Source organism: Lepus europaeus, chromosome 1 (assembly GCF_033115175.1).
Source record: "Lepus europaeus isolate LE1 chromosome 1, mLepTim1.pri, whole genome shotgun sequence".
In the NCBI taxonomy this organism is placed as follows: domain Eukaryota; kingdom Metazoa; phylum Chordata; class Mammalia; order Lagomorpha; family Leporidae; genus Lepus; species Lepus europaeus.
Genome location: NC_084827.1, coordinates 70,376,428 through 70,393,359, shown reverse-complemented (window position 1 = coordinate 70,393,359; position 16,932 = coordinate 70,376,428). Strand labels below are relative to the sequence as shown.

Below are 16,932 nucleotides of genomic sequence, written 5' to 3'. Positions count from 1 at the left end.
CTGTGTTACTATACATATTGAACTGTAGGAGACTAAGCATCCATGTATCACTGGGCTGTGACGGTTAATTGCACTTCTACACTATCACACTAGCCAGCACCTTTATCATCTTTCCTTTGGATTGCTACAACAGACCCTTGACTGGTCTGTCTTCTGTTGCAGTATCCCGTCTTCTCTCTAGAACACTCTCCACACAGAAACCAGAATGATACACACACATGAACACACACACAAATACAAAATAAATCACTTGCTTAACATCTATCAGTGGCACTGCATGTAGGATTAGCTTCCTATTCTTCACAAAGTCTACAATGATTTACAAGCCCTGGCTTGTCTACGTCTATAAACGTTTCGTTTCCCACTAATTTCTAGGCATATGTTTGAGTGTATTGGATGCTCCTTTCTTCAGTCTTTGCACATCATTTTCCTAACTGCTAGGTTGTCCTCTTTCCCATCCTTGGGGCAATCATGGTGAAAATGGAATTCCACCACTCAGTGTAGACAAATCCAGTCCAGTATGTAAGTTGGGTGGAATTGCAAGTCATTTAAGTCATTCAAAAAGAAGGATCAGCAATTTATCAAAGGGAATTCCAAATGTTAGAAGAAAAGAGTTTTTGTGTTAAAGCCTATTATGTCAGATATTTGAAATACTTAAAACTTATATAACTTAAATAAAATTTTTTAAAAAAGAAGAAAAGAAAGGAAATAGATACAAGATAGGCAAAAATGAAACTTCACTACAGTTGGTAGCTTATATAATAGAGAATTACAAAACTTCTTTTAAAGTGGATATGTAGTATAGTGAATTAGATAGTGAGGTACGAGTGAAAATGAAGAAAATTCATTATCGTACCTTGCATGCATTTAGCTAAAGGCTAAATGGTGACTTGCTGCTTTGTCCCAGTTAGAAATTTTTACTCTTATAACACCAATGATTTTAACATTACTGTTATCATTGCACCTATAAAGTTTCTTAAATATGTTTATTTATTTATTTATTTATTTTCATTTACTTGAAAGGCAGAGTGGGGAGAGATATCTCCTTTTCACTGATTCACACTCCAAATGCCCACAGCAGTAAGCCAAAGCCAGGAGATCAGAGCTCCATCTGGATATCAAATAGGGATGGCAGGAGAACAAGTACTGAGTCATCTTCTGCTCCATCTCAGAATGACTTAGCAGATAACAGGGATTGGAAGAATAGCCAGGATTCAAATTAGCACTTCACTATGGAGTATGGGCATCTCAAGTGACAGCTTAACTTGCTGTGCCACAATACTGAGCCCTATAAAGCATTTTTAAGATTTATTGGGGCTACTGTGTGGTTCACTGGATTACGTCACTTGCTTGTGCAACTACCATCTCATATTGGAGTGCAAGTTCAAATCCTGACTGTTTTGCTTTCTATACACCTCCTTGCCGATGCACCTGGGAAAATAGCAGAGTACTGAGGCCCCTGCCACTCTTGTGGGATACCCAAATCAAGTTTTCAGCTCCCAGTTTCAACTTTCTCCAGTCCCAACCATTATGGCCATTTTGAGAGAGAACCCGCAGATGGAAGATCTCTCTTTCTCTCTGTCTCTGTCTCTGTTTCAGTGTCCCTCTCTGTGTCTCTCTTTCAAATAAATCTCCAAAAAAGTAATTGTGGGCATCTGGGGGGTGAACCTGTGGATGGAAGATATCACCACCCCTTGTGTGTGTGTGTGTGTGTGTAACTACTTTTCAAAAAATTAATAAAATCTTAAAAATGTAAGCATTTTGAGAATGAACCAGTTGATGAAAGAGCTCTGTCTCTGTTATTTGTTTTATTTTTCTCTATTCTGTTAAAATAAAATGAAAATACACAAATGAAAATTTAAGAAAATCATTTATATCTAAAGTAAAGTGTTTCACATTTACAAATTGTGCTTAAAGCTGTGTCACATGGTGATGCACAGCACAATATTGAGGCAGAGGAAGAGAGAATCTGTGGTGCACTTTGCCACCGAGAAATATCAAACTCACTTTCTAGAGGTTTTTTTCATGCAGAAACTGACCCTCATTCTTATATTTTTTGCATGAAATTCACAGTAGCCATCTGCTTAGGCTGTGACCTATTTTCATTCTCAACTTTTCAGTTGAAATGAGAATCAACTTTAAAGCTTATTTAAAGGAATGTGAAAAAGCTAAATATGGGGTTGCAGCTGGTTCAGACTTTCTGTTGCAATTCTCATGCCCCGATATTGAGATCTATTTATGTAATTGTAGTGAAGTAGAAAAACAACCAAAGAAAGCTGTTTGTTGCATCATTTTGTCGAAGGGAGATGATTTTTTTTTTTTGAAGATTTATCTATTTATTTGAAAGTCAGAGTTACAGAGAAAGGGAGAGCAGAAATCATCCATCCACTGTTTCATTCTCCAGATTGCCACAATGGCCAGTCTGAAGCCACGAGCCAGGACATAGGTGGCAGAGGCCCAAACACGTGGCCCATCTTCCACTGCTTTTACCAGTCCATCAGCAGGGAGCTTGATCTGAATTGGGGCAGCTGGGACACGAACCACAATCATGAGTTGCTTCACACACTATACCACAACACTGGCTCCTAAAAGGGATATTTCAAAAATGACATTGTCTTGGTATTCTTATGTGAAGAATTTGAGTCTACAATTGTTATCTGGCTCACTCCCAGACATGTTTGGGCTGACCTATAGTTTTGGCCCAAACATTGAGTAAAAAATTCCAAAAAATATTAGTTGCAAGCATTTACAAATTTTAAAACTTTATATAAAAATCCACATTCCTCATTTTTTCTCTTGAAAACTTGGATGATTTCTCAATATACACCTACCAAGATGACATTTTCTGATATTCATCACTGATTCTCCTCATAGTCAGGCATTCCTTCTTCACTCGGCTTTCATAATTTTCTCTGATTATTGCAACTCTATTTGTTTATACTACTTGTTAAACCTCTGTAGATCTTTCATATTTAAATAAGTGTCACAATATGAACTTCTGAAACAAAGGATTTGATCAAAATGAGCAATGTAAGCTCAACGTGCAATATCAATTTTAAAGGTTAAAAACAAATCTCTCAAGTGATTAAGCCCAAGTTATAAACTCATTTGAAATCTTTTCAGCTATAAGCAAAAAGAAAACTCAAACACAATTGGTTATTAATTTCACATGATAAGATGTCTGTAGTTTGCAGCTACTGTTTTTTGTTATTTGCCTTTACAATAGCAGAGCTGGCATCTATAAAAGCCCTGAACCCTTCCTCAGGCTGTTACTTTGCTGTTATAAAACAGTTGCAATAGTTCCAGCTTCTATAAAACTACTGAAAGCAGAGTAGTGAAGGGAATCAAAAAGGTAGGAAACAAGGCATTTCATGTAGCCTCAGCTAGGTGACTTTTTTTTTTTTTTTGACAGGCAGAGTGGACAGTGAGAGAGAGAGACAAAGAGAAAGGTCTTTCTTTTGCCTTCGGTTCACCCTCCAATGGCTGCCGCGGCGCCGGCACACCGGGTTCTAGTCCTGGTCGGGGCGCCTGATTCTGTCCCGGTTGCCCTTTTTCCACGCCAGCTCTCTGCTATGGCAGGGAGTGCAGAGGAGGATGGCCCAAGTACTTGGGCCCTGCTCCCATGGGAGACCAGGAGAAGCACCTGGCTCCTGCCATCAGATCAGCTAGGTGACTTTAATTAGAGTGAATCTCTGGGCAGAAGAATGAGATTCTATTGTTCATTTGGAACAATCATAACGTATCCCCTGGTGATAACACAGGGATTGTCCTCCCTGAGACTGTGTTTCTTTCCCAAGATTTGTAACACAGAATCTGAGGTGGAAGTGAAGTAGTTAATGTGAGCAGTGGACAAAGTCTGTCACCTAAACCTTGTATGCCCCATCAATTTCAAATTGTATTATAAATTTCATTCTTAGTTTTAAGAAGGCTCCTTCCAGAATAACTACTGTCTCACACTTTACATCTACAGTGTCAATCCAATCCATATTTTCTGATAGGTGAGGCTGCTGAGATGTTTATTCTGCAGGTCTCCTTTCATTTTTACCTCTTCTATTGGATTGCGGATGACCTTAAGTCAAATGTATGTTGAAGGAGGTGAAAAATGTTTCTCAGACAGTATTATTTTAGGATGTGCTAAAATCAAGGGGAAAAATTTTAAAAGTGTCTTTGTTAACGTAAAGGCCATCATTCAATATGTATGTAAAATATTCATGGGTGAAAAATCTTATTAATTCAGAAAATTAAAGATCACAATTCATACTGGAATGATGTGAGAATGGATGAATCTGAGAGAAAAGACAAGGGATAACAAAATTTTCCTATGAGTTCTGTCTGTTTAAAATACACTTTCTAGCATGATATCAGACAAGAAGACATTACACAGTTTATACAAAAATTATTTATATTTTAAATTCCTAAACTTGGAGTTCTTAAGTTGAAAACTAGATGTATTGGACTGTGATGAATCAAATGAAGATAAGAGAGTAGAGGACTCAGATCCAAACCTTCGTGTGACTGTCATTGCCTGGTCTGGGATACAAATAGATTTTAAGGGAATTTATTATGCCAGAAGCAATTCAGATAAATTTAAAGTGAACATTTCAATGTATACTCTTGCATTATTCATGGACTATCCAGATAATATTACTTTATATGCAAGTCTAAAGTCATTTGACTCTTAAGCATATCCTGTGGATAACAGGATTGATACACTTGGTATAAATCATGAAATCCCACTATAACATTTCTGTGATCCTTTATATTCAGGTATACATAGTACTTGAATATAGTAGCAATTCTTCTTGCTCTTCTGAATAATGTGATACCAAAGTAAATTACATTTATAGATAGGAATTACCACTATTTTTGAGATTAATCAATATATTAAAACATTGATTTTTTCCAAATCTATCATTTCACACATTTATTATAGCTTTTTCTTAAGAAATGCATAACTTTTTTCATTTGAATCTTGAAAGGATACAATGCAGTATCAAAATAGCATAAAATATATGATTATTGAATGTTATATAATTCTGTGGACCTCCTACTTGAAGAAACAGCATCCTAATTGGATTAGAACATGGATTAAATGCATCAGTGAATAAATTGAAGGTAGTGTTTACTGAGAAAAAGATGGTGTATTTCACTCTATGCCTGTTGCAATCTTCATAGCAAAATAATCTGTTCTGATTCTGTTTTATAGACCATCCCAACTGTATATGCTTTGCATTCATGGTGAGCTGAGGAGATACACTTATGGATGTTCCTTTGGCATCCAGAATTATGCTGAAGTGCTCCTTGCCTTAGTCAGTTGTTAATATACTATTCAAGTAACTTCTTAAATAAGCCACTGTATGCTGAATTATTAATATCCAGATTGTTGCAGATAGGGGAGAGGAACAGATTTAAATTCAGTTCTGAGTTTCGACATAGCTTTCTTTCTATTACACACACACATACACACACATACACATACCAATTGAGCAGCTTTCTCCCGGTCCACAAACATATTTGTTAGAAAATCCTATCTTGGTTTAATGTCAATGATTATTCAAATATCCTTTTTTCAAACCTAGTACATTATCTACCTAGCATTATGACATTACATTTGGCAATATTCATAAGTAAGATTGGTCGTAATTTTTAAAGTTATATCATCTGAGTAACTGGAATGCAAAGTTTACATGTGCCCATACACATGTTCACTATAAGCAAAGCAAACAATGTCTAGAGAATCCAGTTTCTCTTTTTAGTTCCATTGTAACTCGTACCCAATTGAAAACAGCCGTTCATCATTCCTGAGAAGGACATCACCAGAGATGTCATTCTTTAGGCTCACAAGTACATTTGAAGACTGGTATTTGTTTTTAGACAACTACAATTTAAGAGTTCACTGCATGTTGGGAAGATGAATTAAAGAAACTAAATTCATGTATTCCACATGGTCAACAATTACCTGCACTGACCACAGAAGCCCTACTCTGTGCTGTGTTCACATGTCACTCCTGTTGACTCAGGAGCTTAGCACAGTATCATATGCCATGAATAACTGTGGTAAATGGTTGCTCATATATCTTCCCAGAAATATCTCTTTTCATAAACATGTGTGCACTCACATATGGAGTCATTTATACACAGTGGAACTAGTATCCTACAGGCTGTTCAGTAGGGGACCTTATTTATATTTATTACTTTTCATATAATGTCTTTGCATGGAAAATTGCAAACATAGGGCTATTATTTTTCATCAAATAATTTTAAAAATAATTACCTTGACTTGCAATATAATCTCTGTCTCTTGTACAACCTCTACCTATTTTGCTACACAAATCTCACTGCTTGTTGAATTGAAATCTTTGCTAAGATTCCTTTCCCAGAAATATTTTCTCCTACTATGGGCAGCTCTGACTCTTTAGCTACTTCTGGCTGCTGACAGAAAATATCTAATTCCAGCATTAATACTCAGGTTTTCACGTCACTGGAACAGAGAAGAGAAAGTAGCTGTGGCCTGACACCAGGGTTTCATTCCTGCTTCTCAGACTTTAGCATCATATATTCTATATGGATGTCAATGTAGGAATTTATTCCCAGTTCAAAATTCAAGGAGCAAAAAAGTTTCATTTAAAGGACATTACTTTCTTTTTTTAAATGATTTATTTTATTTATTTGAAAGAGTTACAGAGAGAGGTAGAGACAGAGAGGTCTTTCATCCAATGGTTCACTCCCCAGATGGCCGCAATGGCCAGAGCTGCACCGATTGGAAGCCAGGAGCCAGGAGTTTCTTCCAGATCTCCCATGTGGGTGCAGGAGCCCAAGGATTTGGGCCATCTTCTACTGCTTTCCCATGCCATAGTAGAGAGCTGGATCAGAACAGGAGCAGTAGGGACTCGAACCGGCGCCCATGTGGGATGCTGGCACTTCATGCCAGCATGTTAACCCACTGCACCACAGTGCCGGCCCCAAGGGTATTACTTCTGTTTCATGTTTTGTTCCTTAGAAACTTAAAACACATATGTAGGGGAGGAAAAACTTTCCAGGATTCTCGTAGGTTTTACACCTAGGGGCTGCAGATTAAAATAACAAAAGACAGATAAATGGAAATAAATACATCTACATTTTATTGATACTAATATTTAAAATTTTACATGCATAAAAACTCAGAGAAAAATAAGTAACAAGCCCAAATAAATAACTTGATTCAGAGGCTTAACTACTATTTTAACAAAAGGCAATACATTATGGGAAAGTGATTATAAAAAGATAGAGAGATGGACTTCTTGATTGACATATTGTGGGAAAATGACTAGAAAACAAATAAAAGAAACTAGTGATACGTGATGGTTATTTAGTAAGATTGGTTTATTCAGACCCATGTGGGAACCCATTTCAACTCTGTTAATAATGACTGTTCTCATTCTGGTTATAGGAAAAGGAGACATCTATACACAGAAACCTGGGTCTCACCTGTAGTTAGATTGGGGGAAGGCAGAGAGATCTTTCTGTATTTGACTTATCTCAGTTATCTTCACTTCAGAACAATTGTTGGTGCAGGCATTTACCTGAGTGTTTAAACTCCTTGTGTCCATATTGGAGTGTATGGGTTTCATACTTGTCTCCTGTGAGCTTCATAGTAAAGCAGACTTGGGAGAAAATAGTGATGGCTCAGAGTTTCAGCCCTGGGTTTAGTTACTAGCTCCTGTCTTCAGCCTGACTCAGTTCTGTTTTCATGCACATTTTGTGGAGATGATCCAGCAGATGAGAGCTTTCTCCTCCCTACCCCTCCGGCAAAACAAGCAACCAACCAACCAAACAAACAAACAAAAACAATCCTGGGCTGGTGCTGTGGCAGAGCAGGTAAAGCCGCCACCTGCAGTGCCGGCATCCCATATGGGCGCGGTTCAAGACCTGGCTGCTCCACTTCTGATCCGCTCTCTGCTATCATCTGGGAAAGTAATGGAAGATGGCCCAAGTCATTGGATCTCTGCACCTGTGTGGGAGAACCGGAAGAAGCTCCTGGCTCCAGATTGGCATGGCTCCAGGCATTGCGACCAACTGGGGAGTGAACTATCGGATGGAAGATCTCTCTCTCTCTCTCTCTCTCTCCCTTTCCTTCTCTGTGTAAATGTTACGTTCAAGTAAAATAAATAAATCTTTAATATATATATATATATATATATATGTATATTAAAATAATCCTGATGCCAGTTGGCTTATTTTGGGATGGCACATTTTGATACCATTTATATGATTATATTCTTTTTTTCTCACCTAAAGACTTCATCCTTAGCCTTTTCCACCTTCTCACAGACTGGCAGTTTAGCATATCATCTTACAGTGTGTTGGGGTAAAATACATGAGCTGTTTTGTCATATATATATGACATGTATGGTGTTGGTTTTGGAGGGTCTCTGGGAGAGATTTCTCTGTAACTTCTAGCTTCTTCAACTTTACTGTGAAGGTATAGTTTTCTTTCTGTGATTTCCAAGTGATTGCCATTGGCATAGACCAACTCTGGAATTACCTGTTGAGAGTCCCTAGAGTCTCTGAATCTTGGCAGTAAGAATACGTTTTTTTAAATATTAAAGGTCTAAGTTACAGTTAACTTGTAAGCTTTTGTCTTTGTTATGCCTTTGCCTGAATTGTACAAGAGATTAGCAAACTTTTCTAAGTAGGACACGCTTCACACTGTGAATGTTATTATGGAAAAATTAAGTGAAAGCTGTCTAGAATGTGAGGAAAGAACATGACATCTGAAAATATGCCTTGCTCACAAGTGACACCAACACCAAGATCTTCACTGTGTGCCAAAAGAAATAACACTATTGATTCTTCCTGAGCCAACAAAGGGCATAGTTAGAACAATCAGTTTTGAGTGTCCATTCTATATATTACACACTCTCATATGATTAAATCATTAAAATGTAATCTATACCATACCCATTCCAATAAAGACACTCTGCTTAAACTATGCTATCTAATAAATAATTTAAACCAAGGTGATAATATTGAATATTTTCACCTCTAAGGTAACATTTACATTTTAGAGTTACTTTCACAGTCTGAAATGGGTCCAAAACGGATAGAATAACTTTCTGTTTACAGCTTTATACACTATTAAGGAGTGATAAAATGTAAAGCTTGCACAGTCTTCTGATATAAGCATTTTTATGCCATTTTTAGTTAAGGATAATAAGATCTTGTGCCATTTGCTCAAGGTCAGAAAGCAGTGATAAACTCAAGTTTCAAATACTTTGTTCTGCCTGCAATAACTGCTCTTTCCCACATTGCTAAATAAGCACTGGCAATGGAAAGTTTCAGCTGCAACTTAGAGCTACTATGGGGATTTTACAAATAATAGTTTGTATGTTATGAAAAATTAGCTTTGAAACATGTGGTGAATACACACACACATACACACCCATACACATACACACACAAATCAGCTGGATGTAATAAAATTCTGTCAAAAAAAAGTTCTAGTAGTATCACAACCTTTTTTCAAAAATATAACACTATGTTGCTTTTAAGACCTTAGGACTAATAAGTTTTTAAACTTTCAAAGAATGTGAGAGCAAAATTGAGGAGAGATTTCTGTATGGGAAAGAGGTTGAAATGCCTTTCAAAAGAGATTAACAAGGTTGGCATTGTGGCAAAGTGGGTTAAGCCAATTTCTGCAACATCAGCATCCCATCTGGGTGGTGGTTGGAATCCTGGCTGTTCCACTGCCAATCCATCTCTCTGCTAATGGCCTGGGAAAAGCAGCAAAAGATGGTCCAGGTGTTTGAGCCCCTGCCAACCATGCAGGAGACCTGGCTTTGGCCTGGCCCAGCCCTGGCCATTGTGGCCATCAGGAGAGTATACCAGAGAATGGAAGATTTTCTCTCTAACTTTTTAATAAAGATTTATTTATTTATTTGAAAGGCAGAGTTACAAAGAAGCAGAAGCAGAGAGACAGACAGAGAGAAGGAGAAAGAGAGAGAGAAGTCTGCTGTCTGCTGGTTCACTCTCCAAGTGGCCGCAACGGCCGGAGCTGAGCTGATCCAGAGCCAGGAGACAGGAGCTTCTTCCAGGTCTCCCACATGGATGCAGTTTTCCAAGGACTTGGGGCATCTTCCACTATTTTCCCAGGCAATAGCAGAGAGCTGGATCAGAAGTTGAGTAGCCAGGACTCGAACCAGCTACCATGTGGGATGCCGGTACTGCGGCTTTACCCCCTATGCCACAGCGCCAGGCCCCAGATTTTCTCTCTTTATCTCCCTCCCTCTCCCCACCCACGCCATATGTGTGTGTGTGTGTGTGTGCCTCCCTCTCTGTATAACTCTGACTTTCAAATAAATAAATGAAACTTTAAGTGTCTGTGAAGGGAGAGATAGATATCAGCAAACTGTCTGCCACTTTGACTCCACAATGGACAGCCGTAGAATGAGCATCTCTTCATAAATAACCCTGTCTTCCAGCTCTTCAAGTATTGCAAATTGAGGCACCTCTTCATTCGAACTCTTCCTGTTACCTTAACCCTGGCTTCCTATGATTGCCCTCCTGAATGCCATGTGACCTTCCTTTGCTTAGTGTATAATTTTCTGTAATCAGTTGAACTGGCTTTAAAATTTATGACCATATTGTAGAAATACTCGGAGAGAAGCTGCACCTATTTCCAGATATTCCAGAGGTCATAGATGCATCTCACATTTTAAGACCTTTAGTGTAGAAAGATGGATCAAGGTCGAGAGAAAACAGAAAATGGCCTGCTCACATTTGTCACTTACTCTGAAGTGCAGAGGCTTATTCTTAGAAACACATTTTTAAGCTATGGAGAGAATTTTATTGATTGTGAAGTTTGCAAGTGTCATCTTAAATTCAATATCAAAGCTCAAAAAGGAAAGCAACATTATCTGGTGAAATAAACATGAACTGCTACACTAGAAAGCCAGTTATCAAAGGGTTTCTTCATCTCCATTACGTACAACCTGTGGGCAATTTGGTTAGTAATGTGTACGTTTTATGTATACATGATAGTGTGTGTTTACATGTGTGTGTGTGTGTGTGTGTGTGGTCCTGCAGGAGAACTAGGATGGGTTTAGATGGGCAAGGTTTTTGTTAGGGAAAAGCAGGAGAAAGATGAAGAATATAAAACTCAAAGTTACAACAAATTAAAAGATTTTTTTTGACAGGCAGAATTAGTGAGAGAGAGAGACAGAGAGAAAGGTCTTCCTTCCGTTGGTTCACCCCCCAAAATGGCCGCTACAGCCAGCGTGCTGCACCTATCCGAAGCCAGGAGCCAGGTGCTTCCTCCTGGTCTCCTATTTGGATGCAGGGCCCAAGCACGTGGGTCATCCTCCACTGCCTTCCCGGGCCACAGCAGAGAGCTGGACTGGAAGAGGAGTAACCGGGACAGAATCCGGTGCCCAATCCGGTGCCCTGCCCGGGACTAGAACCTGGGGTGCCGGCACCACAGGCAGAGGATTAGCCAAGTGAGCCACAGCACTGGCCTAAAAGATCTTAATTTGCTTTTGTATGACTCTAAAATCAAACAGTATTTGTGTTCTGATGAGCTTGGCTTTATATACACATAGTGGAAGAAAAAGCGCACAAAAATCAGGGATTTGTTGTTTCAAAGTTACCTTCTTTATAGTTTTAATGCAGGAGAGACTTCCTTAGTATGCTGCTAAGGTGAACTGGGCCCCTTTTGATGGTTGCTCTGAATCTCTTAGCTTTCTGTTTGTTTTCATACTGGATCCTTTCAAAGTTCAGTTTTAGTATGTGACACCTGCTGTGAGTGACTCTGTTCTGGTTTGGTCTGGTCTACTGGGACCTGGTGTAAGAAGCCTTCCGTAAGTTTTACTTGACATGGGAAAAGAGCAGAAGTAGAAATACACATCGGGTTTTAGCACTGTTACGGCACTTGTAGGAAAACATGGGCAGTGAAGAGGAGTTGGTTGGGTAGGAGGTGTCTCAGACTGCAGAGCCGCTCTGAAAAAATTTCAGACAGGGTGGCAGTGAAGCATCCTGAGCCGCAATTGCTGTGGAAGGAGTTCCACCTTCTTCCTGCATGATGGACCTGCCAAGTTCTCTCCTGAAAATAAACCCAGGGAGACACCCGGCCTCACTATGAACCTGGCAGTGGATCCTCAGCCTCCACAGCTGGGACTGTTGGTCAGCTCTGCTCCACACAACAGTCTTCTGAAGGAGATCCAAGAGTTGCATTTTCAAGCGCTGTAGTATGTGAACTAGGAGGTACACAACCAGTTTAAAACTAAGTGAGAAGGTGACTTTATGCACTTGCAAGGATTCTTGAAGATGTCACTAAATGCCATCATCAAACAATGGCAAGAGCCCTTATTAATGAAAGCCATCTGTCTTCTATTGTAAGCAGGCTTCTACATTGCAGGGTACATGAAAGTACATTCAAGTGTTTGCTAAAAATGTTAGTCCTGGGCTCAGAAATTGTGATTCAAAGGATAGGTAATGAGTATGAGCGATTTGCATTTAAACAAATAACAAAGGGGATTGAATTCTGAAATGGGTGCTCTGTATGCCACAGTTTGAGAAATCTAGACCCCCCCCTAAGTTATAGAGAATGTATGAAAGGGCATTAAGAATATTAGTTAGGGTTTCAAATAAAAATTTTTGTTTGCAGAATTGAGTTATTCAGAAAATTGTATATGGTGTATGATATCATAGCATGGAACATAGCATAGATAAGTCATTTTATGAAAGCTGCAGAACCTGATGACCTTTTGGAGGACTTCTTGACCCTCCTCAGTGGCATCTCTGTACTCCAGGTTCCACTATCTACTTTAATCATACTAAATGTTGGGAGGTGAACAACTGAATTTGAGAAACAGGTGTCTGCTTAAGCAAATGCATAGTCTACAATAGTTTAGTTTTTCAAGATTTCTAGGTGAAGTATGGCATTTCCCAAAGAAAATACTTCCATTGGGAGAAAAAATCATTACAGCACATCCTTCTATTTTGGATCTCAAGTAGTGTTTTTGTCATTAATTTGTTTCCCCAGTATTAGATTGACTATGGACATTCTTTTCTTGAAATGAGCACTATTTTATTCAGCTCTGTCATTTTCCTCTTGTTCAACCTCACACCAATACATTCAAATGGGATGGAAGTTCCAGTGAAAATGACAGCCATAGGAAAGCCAAGTTCAGTGTAAATGAAAATGGCTTTATTGAAGTACTACAAAATGTTCTAAAAGGGACTGAGTGAATGCAAGCAAGCTTTTTAAAAATTGACTTTTAATGTTAATGTTCCCATAATTTTTCAATATCATGAAAATGCTAACTGGTGACAAAATGACAATTTTATGACAATAGCTTTCTTAGTTTGAGATCATTGAGTGAACTAATAGAGGTCGTTCTTATTTGTTTTGCAGTTTTATTTCTATTTTACTAAGTTGAATGAGAGACTGCCTTCCTGGCACTTGAGTTAATCTAGGGTAATATAAGTAATGTTAAAATAATAGAACACCACATTAGACTTCAGTTTCTGTTAATAATCAAAATAATTGGGTTTGTGGTTTGCACATTTTCCTTATAACTGCACAGAAAAAATTACACATTTATTTTCTAAATTATATGCAACCTGGTAGAGGACCTTTGTTCACATTATAGCTGCTGTGGCCAGATAGCTTTCTGAAATCTCTTTTACATGTAACAAGGTCAGATGAGGAAGATGAACAGCCCACTGAACAAATAATATAATTTGTCAGAACATTTGTAAATTCTTGTATAAAACCTTGTGTCAAGTTCTTTCTAATATTTTAACCTAAGTTTTTATTAGACACCCTATTAGACATGGTGACTATAAAGAGTGTATTGTTTCATGGTTTTAGAATTCTGACTTTAATATATCTATGGACACATATACAGGAGTCTAAAGAGATAGAATCCATTCTTCTGTGTGAACTGGCAGACACTGCCTACTATACGTTGTATCTCTTAGGCTTGAGGTCATTGTTCAGAGAACAAGAGCCCACAGCATCTCCATGGCTTTTTAAGTTGGTAAGACAATTACTAATTTTTTTTTTGCAAGGGAAATATATTTACTGTCTTCAAAGATTGTTTTGTTGATGCTCAATACTTAAAAAAAAAAAAACAAAAAACAAGAGTTTACAGTATCCTAGCCCCTCTGGTGGTCTATTTAGGGTAAGTGTTGCCTACTCTCACCCCAAAATGAGGATTCCTAACCTTATTTACTTCCTGTACTCATTATGACCACTGAGACTATTGTGAAACTTCAAAAGAAAGAGCAAATAAGAATCAGCTTAATATTCATTATTAAACTCATCTATTGTAGTCATTATGATCATTAATTCTTACATTCTAAAATATCTTTAAGTGGATCACAAGGCCTTCTTTGTTTGAGTCAGTGGTCTTGATATTTCATGATTTGGATACCTTTGTTTATTTAGAACTCTCTCGCACAAACCCCACTCCCCAGTAAGAGAGACCAGAAGAAAGATCAGGTGGTCAGTAGAGTCCGGACTTGAAGAAAACAAAGGGTTTCAGTATTGTGTAAGTCTTTTGTTAATAGGAGTCCTATGGAAACTAGCCCATTGACTTTATTGTGTTGATAGAATTTTTTCATAACATGCTTTGAAAGACTAACCCGTTGCCAAGTTATTTCATCCAAAATAGTGGACATTTTCACACATTGCTTTGAGGGAATTAAGACAATTTTATGAGAACATTATTTGGAAAATATACATTTATTTCATATTTTCAAAATGGTGTAGTTTAGTACAAGGCTTCTAAGATAAAATTTATATGAATTATTTACATGAGTGCATACATTGTAGAAATAATTCTTTTTTTTTCTTTTATTTAATGAATATAAATTTCCAAAGTAACGCTTATGGGTTACAATGGCTTCCCCCCTCCCATAACTTCCCTCCCACCCGCAACCCTCCCCCCTCCCGCTCCCTTTCCCCTTCCATTCACATAAAGATTCATTTTCAATTCTCTTTATATACAGAAGATCAGTCTAGTACATATTAGGTAAAGATTTCAACAGTTTGCCCATATAGCAACACAAAGTGAAAAAACTACCATTAGAGTACTAATTATAGCATTAAATAACAATGTACAGCACATTAAAGACAGAGATACCACATAATAGTTTTTTTTAAAAAAATTAATTAATTTTCTATGCCATTTCCAATTTAACACCAGGTTGTTTTTTTCATTTCCAATTATCTTTATATACAGAAGATCAATTCAGTATATAATTAGTGAAGACCTCATCAGTTTGTACCCACACAGAAACACAAAGTATAAAAATACTGTTTCAGTACTAGTTATAGCATCACTTCACATTAGACAACACATTAAGGACAGATCCCACATGGGGTGTAAGTACACAGTGACTCCTGTTGCTGACTTAACAATTTGACACTCCTGTTCATGGCGTCAGTAATCTCCCTAGGCTCTAGTCATGAGTTGCCAGGGCTATGGAAGCCTTTAGAGCTCGCTGACTTTAATCTTATTCCGATAGGGTCACAGTCAAAGTGGAAGTTCTCTCCTCCCTTCGGAGAAAGGTACCTCCTTCTTTGATGGCCCCGTTCTTTCCACTGGGATCTCACTCACAGAGATCTTTCATTTAGGTCTTTTTTTCTTTTCCATGATATCTTGGCTTTCCATGCCTACTATACTCTCATGGGCTCTTCAGCCAGATCCGAATGCCTTGAGGGTTGATTCTGAGGCCAGAGTGTTGCTTAGGACATCTGCCATTCTGCGAGTCTGCTGTGTATCCCACTTCCCATGTTGGGTCTTTCTCTCCCTTTTTGATTCTATCAGTTAGTATTAGCAGACACTTGTCTTGTTTGTGTGATCCCTTTGACTCTTAGACCTATCAGAGCCATCAATTGTGAGCTGAAATTGATCACTTGGACTAGTGCGATGGCATTGGTACATGCCACCTTGATGGGATTGTGTTGGAATCCCCTGGCACATTTCTAACTCCACCATTTGCGGCAAGTCAGATTGAGCATCTTCCAAATTGTACATCTCCTCCCTCTCTTTTTCCACTCTTAAATTTAACAGGGATCACTTTTCAGTTAAAATTTAAACACCTAAGAATAATTGTGTGTTAATTACAGAGTTCAACCACTAGTACTAGAACAACAACAACAACAAATACTAAAAAGGATAAAGTATTACATTGTACATCTAAAGTCAGGACACGAGCTGATCAGTTCATTGTTTCTTATAGTGTCCATTTCACTTTCTATTTCTAGAAAAGAAAATATTTTTCTTTAAAAACATATAAGCCATCTTCCAAATCAGCTTTGCAGTGAATATTAATTGTTTTAGGAACATGTAAAATACAGATACATTTTATTGGTCACTTTCTCAATCTTATCATTTTTTTTCTGGAAAACTTTGGAAAATTAAGACAATAAATGAAATCATATGCTATACAAATTTCTCTTCTTCTGCACTGTCATAAATGCAATAACATTTGTCATTCTGTGTCATTTTTGAAGGCTGTAGTTTCTGGCTCAATGTTTCTATTCATCTCTGCTCCTAACTCTTTGTTCCAGTTTGCAGCATCATGTGATTCTAAAATCTTAGGCTCATCATCCTTAGATTTACCACCCACAACTTTTTTTCCCACTTTGGTTTATCCTATCATTTACAGGCTTGTTTTATCATTATTAATAGCACCCATCTATGATAAATCATAATTCCAATAATTCTACATGCTAACAATTTTTGTCTGTCTTAGTCACCAGTTAAAATCATCCACATTTCTGACAGTTACTTTTGTTAATTTTTATTTTTCTGTTTTCAGCCCCATCTCTTCAGTTAGCTTAAATGCTCTCATCTAAAATAAGAAATACTTCCTTGCAAACAACGTTAGCTATTTGCCTTCTTCCCTTTTCTTTTTTTTTTTTTTAAGAATTACTTATTTTAT

The 16,932-nt window shown here is 37.7% G+C and overlaps 1 protein-coding gene across 2 annotated transcripts in view; it reads left to right on the top strand.

The window, feature by feature from the left end:
- The window catches only part of DPP10 (dipeptidyl peptidase like 10), a 791,529-nt gene that overhangs the window by 427,117 nt on the left and 347,480 nt on the right, over positions 1-16,932 (top strand). Inside the window, exon 7 of one of the 2 annotated variants that reach the window (XM_062199266.1) lies at positions 1,682-1,696. The exons of the other annotated variant lie outside the window; for it this stretch is intronic. Within the exon in view, the coding sequence (XP_062055250.1) occupies positions 1,682-1,696 (15 nt within the window). The remainder of the gene's footprint in view (positions 1-1,681; positions 1,697-16,932) is intronic. 2 annotated transcript variants of the gene reach the window in all.